Source organism: Podarcis gaigeae, assembly GCF_964106915.1.
Source record: "Podarcis gaigeae genome assembly, chromosome: 2".
Classification (NCBI taxonomy): domain Eukaryota; kingdom Metazoa; phylum Chordata; class Lepidosauria; order Squamata; family Lacertidae; genus Podarcis; species Podarcis gaigeae.
In genome coordinates this window covers 122,338,705-122,348,670 of record NC_139679.1, presented here as the reverse complement: position 1 = coordinate 122,348,670, position 9,966 = coordinate 122,338,705, and the positions used below count along the sequence as shown (strand labels likewise).

The following is a 9,966-nucleotide window of genomic DNA, read 5'->3' as shown; positions in this document are numbered from 1 at the left end:
TGGCTCCAATGGCAGTTCCCTGACAGCACTTTACAACACGTTTAAAATGTTTTACTTGCAGCTATTTAGCTGAGTCCTTAGAGAATCACATGACATATTTAATTTTTGTTGTTAGGTGCTCCTTTGTATTCAGATCAGGCCTCAGTACAATAATGTGGCACAGATTGGAATAACACGCTACAAGAATTTGCTGAAATGGCGCAGTTGACAAATAGCCTGAGAGGCAACTCAAAACATTTTTTCCCCCAAAAGTGGGATAGATATAAGATATATCTTCAAAAATACAGTAAGGGGTCACTATCTATGCTAGCATTCAATTGACGTTGGAGACTGAGTTGAGAAATAAGACCAAGGGTACATATTGATACAGGAATGTATTAGATAAAATGCAAAGAAATATACAATAATAAGAGTACATTCATTTGTAAAAAAAGAAATGAATATACAAAGGGATAGACAGGAAGTTCAAAGTGTTGATACATATATGATTTTGGAATAGTTTTTGTCCTTGTTTTCTTCTTCTTTTGGTATATAAACTTTGTATACATGTTGGAAATTATAGTATAATAAGCCTTGCGATGTAATATGATTATGTTTACCGATGAAACATAAGAACTTTAATAAATAAATAAAATTCAAAAATAAATAAATAATTTTTTAAATTTGCCGCTGTGTAGCTGAGCCCTTAGAGAATCATAGGGCATCTTTAATTTGAGTTGTTAGGTGCTCCTTTGTATTCAGATCAGGCCTAAGTACAATAATGTAGCATTTAGGGAGGAAGATACAACCGAGAAGCCCAGCACTGGACGCTAAAATAGAGAAGACCTGCACGGCTACCATGTATTTCCCCTTGGTGCTCAGGTAGGTGGGCACAAAGGACACCCAAACACTGCAGAAGACCAGCATGCTGAAGGTGATCAGCTTGGCCTCATTGAAGGCCCCAGGCAGCTTCCTGGCTAGGAAAGCCACCACGAAGCAGATAGCAGCCAGGAAGCCCATGTAGCCCAGGGCACTGTAAAACATAGCAACAGACCCTACATTACATTGCACAACGATCTCTCCAGCCTGGGAGTGCATGTCAGACTCTGGGAATGGAGAAGAGATCCCTAGCCAGATGGTGCAGATAACCACTTGGACACTGGAACATGAAATGACAACGGAGTTCATCAGACTTTTCCCCAGCCATCTCCTCACTCTGTTTCCTGGTTTAGTAGCAAGAAAGGCCAGCACCACAGCAATGGTTTTTGCCAACACAGAAGAAACTGCCGTGGAGAAGATGATGCTGAAAGCTGTTTGCCGGAGAAGGCAAGTCGCTTTCTTTGGCTCCCCAATGAACAGGAAGGAAGACAAAAAGGAAAGCAGGAGAGAAATGAGGAGGATGTAAGAGAGGTCCCTGTTGTTGGCTTTGACTATGGGTGTTTCCTTGTATTTAATGAAGATTCCCAAGGCAAAGCCTGTTGTTAAAGACAGGGATAGGGAAAGGAAAGCTAAAATGATTCCCAAGTAGTCTTCATAAGCCAGGAAGGTGATAATCTTGTGGATACATTGATCTCGGTCTTTATTTGGATGTTGATCTTCTGGACATTTGATGCAATGATCTGCATCTACGGAGGAGGAGAAAAAAGTGTCCAAACATCATTCATATGAATAACCATCTGTGTTCTACAATACGAGGAAGAATAATGCTGATGCAAGGGTGATTAGGGAAGAAGGTATTGTAGGGAGGGAGAGGCAAAAGTTTGTTTATTTCCTTTTTCAATGTTTACCTCCTTTCCTTCAAGGAGAGAGAGGGTTTCCTTGCTTTTTATCACCCAAACAATCTTGGGATATAGGTATAGCTGAGAAACTCTCACCTCCACAGACATGTGTCTGGTGTCTACATTGTACAGTTTTCACCAAATACCAACGACACGCCTCTTTACCTTGAGCTTTTACTGTTCATATTTTGTCTTCTGGGGCCCATATCATTTGGGTGTGTGTTTTTTTCTTTTATTCTTCTGGTCTATTTGCAATTATTTACTTTTATATATTTATCTCCAGCAACATTTCAGTTAGCTGGATTGGAGAAAATTTGTTAGAAGGATAATTGTTCACTATTAAGTTTGTACATATGTCTTTAAATAGGTAGCACAAACATTTTTGTATTTCTTCCATGTAATAATTTTAATATGATTTATTTTATTTTGTATTGTGCTTTCACTAAGTGAACATTTACTATTGTATTTTTAATATATATATATATATATATATTAAAAACCTCATTTTCTTTTTGGTGTGGTTTTGGTTCTTTACTCACTGAGCGCACCGTTTAATATCCCTAAATAAATGCATTGTGGGCAGTGAATCCAAAGTTCTCCACTTCGCTCTCCACTTTTTGGCCAGAGATTCCTATTCCTATTCTCCTTCTAACTTGGAGTCACCCACCTTCACAAGTAGAGATTGTCCCTTCTGCACATGGAGCACAAGAATAGCAGCAAATCGGCTTTCCTTCTTGAATCACTTTGGTGTATCCAGGTAGACAGATTTTGCTACACCTGGAGAGAGGCACAGTCTAGCCACAAAGAGAAGAGGGAACATCAAGGGGAAATTGATAGGAATTTTTGTGTCTATAGAGGTTATTCATAGAGTTTGGAAACCAACCAACTGGATCTCTGGTTCCACTGGCTCCGAACCCTTTGCTCACAAGAGCGCTTCTGTTGCAGAACAACATGGCAGGGAAATCTCTTTGGTGTTTTTCCTTCATCATTCATATCCCAGATAAAACAAAAAAAATTCCTTCCAGTAGCACCTTAAAGACCAACTAAGTCAGTTCTTGGTATGAGCTTTCGTGTGCATGCACACTTCTTCAGATACCAGTATCTGAAGAAGTGTGCATGCACACGAAAGCTCATACCAAGAACTGACTTAGTTGGTCTTTAAGGTGCTACTGGAAGGAATTTTTTTTGTTTTGACTATGGCAGACCAACACGGCTACCTATCTGTATCCCAGATAAGTATATTTAAGGCAGAAGATACAGTAACAATCTCTGAACAACAGCAACAACAAAACAACACCAATTAAACAGGCAATGAAACATATCAGCTACTGAAGATGCTAGCTTAAAAAAAATGATTCTAGATTCAGGTAGGTAGCTGTGATGGTCTGACGCAGTTGAAATAAAGAAAAAAAATTAAAAAATTGTCCAGTAGCCCCTTAGAGACCAACTAAGTTTCTTCTGGGTATACGATGAAGTGTGCATGCACACGAAAGCATATACCGTATTTTTGCTCTATGAGACTCACTTTTTCCCTCCTAAAAAGTAAGGGGAAATGTGTGTGCGTCTTAATGAGCGAATGCAGGCTGCGCAGCTATCACAGAAGCCAGAACAGGAAGAGGGATTGCTGCTTTCACTGCGCAGCGATCCCTCTTGCTGTTCTGGCTTCTGAGATTCAGAATATTTTTTTCTTGTTTTCCTCCTCCAAAAACTAGGTGTGTCTTATAGAGCAAAAAATACGGTATTTCCTCCATGGATATAAAATACCATCCACACCACATACTCCTTTTATGCAGTGGAGGCCCCCTGAGCTGTCAGTTCCAACCCCTGCACCATATTCAATGAGATTTGCTCCCTGTTAAGTGTCCAAAGGATTGCAATTGAAGTCTCACATGAATTATTCAAAAATATTTACAGCTTAAGGAATGTCACATGGAATCAAGTGTCCCTTACCTGGTTAAACCGTTTTGGCCACACAATGGCTTCTGGGCTAATGGTGAAGTTCATGTCAGCGGATGCCTTTCTCTGTATACTCCCTATTTTCACTCTGACACGAGACTTATTGGGAAACATCACCCAGTTCTCAATATCAAACTCGGCTGGCAGCTTCCCATTTTCATCCAAATGCAGTCCATCGATGGAGCCATTTGAAAACTGGATTTCTCTTAAGAAAGGGTGAAGCTGCAGTGACAGGGAAACATCAGATCAACTGCCTATATTCTGTACGGTGTTTTATACTATATTCAGTTCTTTTGTATCATTTTTAAAAACTGTTTTGTTTTACTGTTTTGTAAACTGGCCTGGCAGCTTTTGACAAATGGCAGTATATAAATGCTGAGATAAAAATGAAAAGAGAGCCCATCTCAACCAAGTGTAGAATCCTATGGCCAGAAGGCCTTGTCCCTGTGCAGTCCATTTTCTAGGTGCTGCTAACTATTGATGGGCATCTTCAAGACTCAGCAGGGACAGAGGAAGAGGTGAGAAGGGTCCAAGTCCAGCTGAGAAGGCTGGATCTCTCTGTGGGCAGCAAGGAGGAACCACCAGAAAGTGTGGGGGTCTTCTGACAAAACTTTGACCTCTGCCAGAAGCCTCACAAAATTGGATTTGGTTCAGTAACAGACAGACATTTTGTCCCACTACTCCATTTGATTCCAGTTGGTTTTGGGGTTTTTAAGTGTATACAAAATGTGGAGTTGGGCGGGGGATTTCATACAGTTGGAATGCTACGTTTAAGAGGCAGCCAATGTTAGGGACAGTACGTACACAACTTGTTTAAGGGTAGAATTCACTGGGGTGTGTGGTGTGTTAGGGAAGGTATGTTGTCCACCTTTGATCCTCAGCTCTCCCTCGTGGCTCCTAGAAGGTGCCAGCAGGTGACAGCAGCCACACTCTGGGAAATGGCTTTGACTAAACCAGGTGAGGGGAGCTGATGGGTCTCAAGCTCTTGGTGAGTTAGGGACCTCCTCTGTATACAAAAAAACAGGCTCTTGAGGATTGAGCGGGTGAGACCAAGAGTGGGTCCTGTGGTCAAGAAGGTGGTTACTGCATGTGCTATAGAGGAAAATGAAAGCAAAGTATTGGAAGACGCAAGAGCTACCCACTCTGGAAGAATGGCAGATGAAGGTGACTGAATTTATGGGACTGGCGGAGATGACCGGCAGAATCCGTGACCAGAGGAAAGAGACAGTGGAGGAGGATTGGAAAAAATTTAAATTATATCTTAAAAATTGTTGTAAGATTGCGGACTGTTAAGATGTCAGGGGGTAAGAAACAGAGAATTACAGCTGTAAATAATAATGTTAAGAAATTTGAGAGAGATACAAATAGAAAAAAGGACTAAAGGGTTGCTGAAAAATTGCAAAACAAGGATGCAGTGTAAGGGAGGTATGGGGAAGTCACATTTTTTGTGTTTTGTATATGTCTATTTCTTTTCTCTTTTTGTGTGCGTTGTTGTTTTCTTTTTTGTTTTTTGTTGACTGTGAAAATTAATAAAAATTATTTTTTTAAAAAAATGAAAGCTGGATGGGGTTTTTGCAACCTGAGAAACTAGCCAGGGCCATCTTAAGTATATCTGGTGCCGTGGTTGAAATATTCCTCTGGCGCCCTCCATCACCCCATATCCCAGAGTTGCTGACCTTTTTACGGCGCTGCCAGTAGCTTTGTGGGGCTGGAGGAAGGGGGCAGCAGCTGGAGGGGGCTCCTCTGGTGGGGAAGAGATGGAGGCTCCAGGTGCGGCGCTGCTTCAGCGAGACGGGCGAGGGGAGCGAGCTGATGCCGGGAGGCCCAAACAACCTCCACCTCTTCCTTGATGCCCTGGTGCCCCACACCACTTTCCTCTATGGGCAAGACGCCCCTGAAGCCAGCCCTTCTAGGAGAAGGGAAGCTTGGATGCAGCCTTGCAGCCATACACATTTGTGAGAAATGTTTCAGGAGTAAACGCTGAGGAACAACTCATAACTGCTGCCCTGTAAGGCATCTTCAGGAGAAGGAAAGGCTAACGAGTAAACCCTACACAAATCTGGAGTCCCGAAGGACGTTAGCTGGCATCTTGTGTTCCTCCTTCCGCCAACTCCTGCATCCAAACTAGTGCCCAACATATTGTTTTCCTTTCCTTTGGGCCATAACAATGAGGCTGAGGGGGGTATTCTTGTGCTCTGGGTGGCCCAGGACCTCCAAACACACTGTCCAGGCTTGCATAGTAGATGTCAACCAGTAACTCCTACTGATAAAGGGTGTAAGTAAGCAGAAACAATGCTTTCCATTCATTTGGCTTTTGTTTTCTATGTATGTTGAGATGGGGAACTTGTGCAGTTGGAATTTATTATTGTAGTTATTAGTAGTATTTCATTTCATTTCATTTCATTTCATTTCATTTCATTTCATTTCATTTCATTGTACCTTGCCCATCATACTGGGCTGCCGCAACTTCCAATATACAAAAACACAACAGAACATCACACATTTTGTAAAAAACAAAAACCTGGCTGGGACAATGAATTTCAATGTGAAAAAATGGGGAAAGAATTACCTGCCATGGCTGCAGCCTTTGATGTTCCAACCGGTCTCTTCCACCTCCCATCACCATCCACTTTGATCTAGATGAATAGGCAGCATTTAAGGCATGTGCAACAACTTGGACATTGAAGTAAGTGCTGTAGCTATCTTGAGACAGGGCTGTCTCCATCTCTCCTTTGGGCAGAATCTCCAGTTTCTCCTCCTCTGTGCATCTGGTCTCACCTTTTGCAGCCAACACATGCTTTGAATATGAACAATGAAATGCTGTGTTCCAAAATTGTTGGAGAGCAGATGAGTATGGACTATTGTAGCCACAGCTGGTCCTTCTTTGAGCCTTCAATACAAAGGACAAAGAACCATGGATGTACTGGAACAGAATAGGAGGAGAGGACAAATATATATTGGTGTCCTGAAAAGCTGCCGCAATCCAGATTTTTGCCCCAATTTCTTTCCCAAATGTCCCTTGTAGTGTCATGATTGGAATCCATCCCATTCGATTTATTTCATGGTAAACAATGACACTGACTTGTGTCCAGGTAATGAATGGTTCAATTAGACCAAGCATTTGATGACCATTCTTTTCTGGAAATCTTTTTGATAATGCAATGCAAATTCCTTTCTTGATCATTAAAGACCTCAAGGCACTTGTGAACCTTTCTCCATTGTCATTGTCTGGAGCAATGAGGCCAATCCACGTCCATCCAAAATGCAGGAGCAACTCAACAATCCCTTGGTACTGAGTTTCTTCTTTGGGGACGATCCGGTAGACAAAAGGGAACTGAACTTCTTCAAGTGCCGGAGCAATAAAGCCATAACTGATCTAGTGGGGAATAGAAGAGTTTGGTGTTTTACTTTGCTTTCAGAAGAAAAGACCAGATACTAACCTGGAATGATCAATATCTAACAAAATGTGTGCTGGCTGAAGCTGAGAGTTTTATTCTGAAACACTGGGAGTGTGTGAGGTGGTGGGGGCTTGGTTTTATTAAATCAATCAATCAAGCTTTGAAGAAAACCCATGGATCCATGGCTAAGGATTTTCTCACTTTTTGATGCTCTTGTTATATTGCTGAACTTCTCCGCTATCCCTCCATTCTTGCGCCCCACCCCTGCCAATACCTGAGGGATTTTGTAGATGCCTGACAAGACTGAAATCTCTTTCGAGATGACAGAATTTGCTCCTTCAAGAACAGCCAGGAGTTTGTTTTGTTTTCCACAGTGATAGTTGGGAATATTGCCTTCCCGGCCAGCAAGTAGGTCTAGCATGGCCTCAGATGTCCTCCGGGCATCAAAATAGTTCTCATAGAGGTTGTAGCCCAGGGTGATGTTGGGTAAGAGCCTAGGATCCTGGTTGATCTCTTGAATGGTGAACAAGAAGGACAATGCATACCAGTAGGAAACAGGGGTGAACCTGCAATTCAAGAATAATCATTAATCGTCAAACTGCTGTTCAGCGTTTAATAAAACTAAACACTATTTGAACCCCAAATAATGGTCTGTATGCTTGTGTGAGACATATCCTTGTTGCAAATGTGAAAACCCATTTTCTGCTTAAGAATAAAAATGGGTGAATTGACACTTCATTGCAGAATAGAAACACACAGCCTTCAAATAACTAAACACAACACCCACCCACCCAAAGGCTGTGATTGCTGCAGTAGTCTTGGCTGCTTCAAAGGGAGTGGGGAAATACCCCTTTCCTGAAACAGAGAACTCTTGTCTGTGGAATAGGGGATATGAGGCTGCAATCCCCACCCTGCTTATCTACTGCATCCGTAGCATTTTCTTTTCAGCAGGCATGGATTGTGCTGTCAACAAAAGTCCCTTTTAGCCCCACCAATGATGGGCAGGGCAGCTCTTTTGCGTGTTGAGTCCCACAGTGCCACCCCCCAAAAATTCACACTTCACACTTCAATTTTTGTTTAGGTTTTTGGCATAATTTTGGCCACAACTTTATTTCAATACAAAAAATGTGAGTGGTTGCTTAGGCATTGGTTTGACTATCTGTCCTTGCCCCCAAAGGACAGAGCTGGTCCCTTCCGGACACCACCGGAAGCCAGAGGACAGAGCTGGTCCCTTCCGGACACCACCGGAAGCCAGCATGGGAAACAAGTATTGGGAGAGAAATGAGGCCGGGAATCAGTCCAGCACTTCTCACCCTCATGTTCCGGTGGGGCTTGCACGGCCCAAGTCCGGCACCACGGACAAGGACGAAAGAATGGCAAGCCCCTGGATTCCTTTAACGGAATTCCCTTTCCGCATCATTTGGAGGGATAGGCACTTACCCCTCCAAGAACCAATTAACCAATGCCTAACCGCCAACCTTACAAGTTGTGACGATTTGCTACGCAGTAGGCAAAAACCAAATGGCAACAGCCAATCAACCAAATGGCAAAATTCCTACCAGGCCCCCGCTCAAAGGCGAACGACCCCATGACAGGCATAGCAAGGTCAAGAGAACCAAAGAACCACCCTATAAAAGGGAGGGGGGGCGGGTGATCCATTGCAAAACAGCCAAGAGGACTTCCCAATGTCTGGCTCCTATATTTATAGATTCTGACCCCTCCTCCAATTGGCAACACTCAAAAATCCCCAGCAACCCAATTAACCCTTTACAGGTTTGGGTTCCCAAATTTGCCTAGTCATAACACAGTGGCCTGTTCCCCCAACCGCAACACGTGCTCTCTGTTAGGGAGAACACGCTTTGCGTGTTGAGTCCCACAGTGCCACCCCCCAAAAATTCACACTTCACACTTCAATTTTTGTTTAGGTTTTTGGCATAATTTTGGCCACAACTTTATTTCAATACAAAAAATGTGAGTGGTTGCTTAGGCATTGGTTTGACTATCTGTCCTTGCCCCCAAAGGACAGAGCTGGTCCCTTCCGGACACCACCGGAAGCCAGAGGACAGAGCTGGTCCCTTCCGGACACCACCGGAAGCCAGCATGGGAAACAAGTATTGGGAGAGAAATGAGGCCGGGAATCAGTCCAGCACTTCTCACCCTCATGTTCCGGTGGGGCTTGCACGGCCCAAGTCCGGCACCACGGACAAGGACGAAAGAATGGCAAGCCCCTGGATTCCTTTAACGGAATTCCCTTTCCGCATCATTTGGAGGGATAGGCACTTACCCCTCCAAGAACCAATTAACCAATGCCTAACCGCCAAGGAGCACTCCAGCTCACCGCCAAACCACTCACAGCCCCAGCCAAGACCTCAGCTTGGACACCACCGCACCTAGCCATGCCTCATTACCAGAAGCAGAGGTGCACGCCATCAACTCGGAAAAAGGATGGCTTCTGAGAAGAAATCTCAGAATGAAAAATCACATCTCCGCCCAGCTCCGTGATCTTCGACACTGCGGAGTTAATGCGTTTTCTGGCTCTCTCCGTGGCGGCTGGGCAACGACTGCCCCTCCAAGCACGCCGTTGTAGCAGCCTTGACCAAAAAATTTAGCTGTTGGCACCATTGCCCGCAGCGTCTCCATTGCAGCACGCAGGAAAAAACAGTCCATAGAAACCAGGTCGTTCTCACCCAGCTGCACCACAATGGCCGATGGGGGTCCTTCCCATAGCAACTGCCTCCAAATCCGAGGCAGGAGCTCCGACCAGTTTCAGGATGGGAAATCACATCTCCACCCAACTCAAAAAGGTGCACGGCATCAGCTCTGAAAAAGGATGCAGCCTGAAAAAGAATCTCAGG

The 9,966-nt window shown here is 43.8% G+C and overlaps 1 protein-coding gene across 1 annotated transcript; it reads right to left on the bottom strand.

Annotated features, from left to right (window-relative positions):
- Nucleotides 1-693: 693 nt before the first annotated feature.
- LOC310839536 (vomeronasal type-2 receptor 26-like) lies at nt 694-9,541 on the bottom strand (the record flags this gene model as incomplete). The annotated part of the gene is made up of 6 exons (XM_083728173.1): nt 694-1,604; nt 2,425-2,551; nt 3,708-3,935; nt 6,283-7,089; nt 7,386-7,677; nt 9,465-9,541. 6 exons carry the CDS (start codon nt 9,539-9,541, stop codon nt 694-696), a joined length of 2,442 nt encoding a protein of 813 aa, XP_083584299.1.
- Nucleotides 9,542-9,966: the final 425 nt, after the last annotated feature.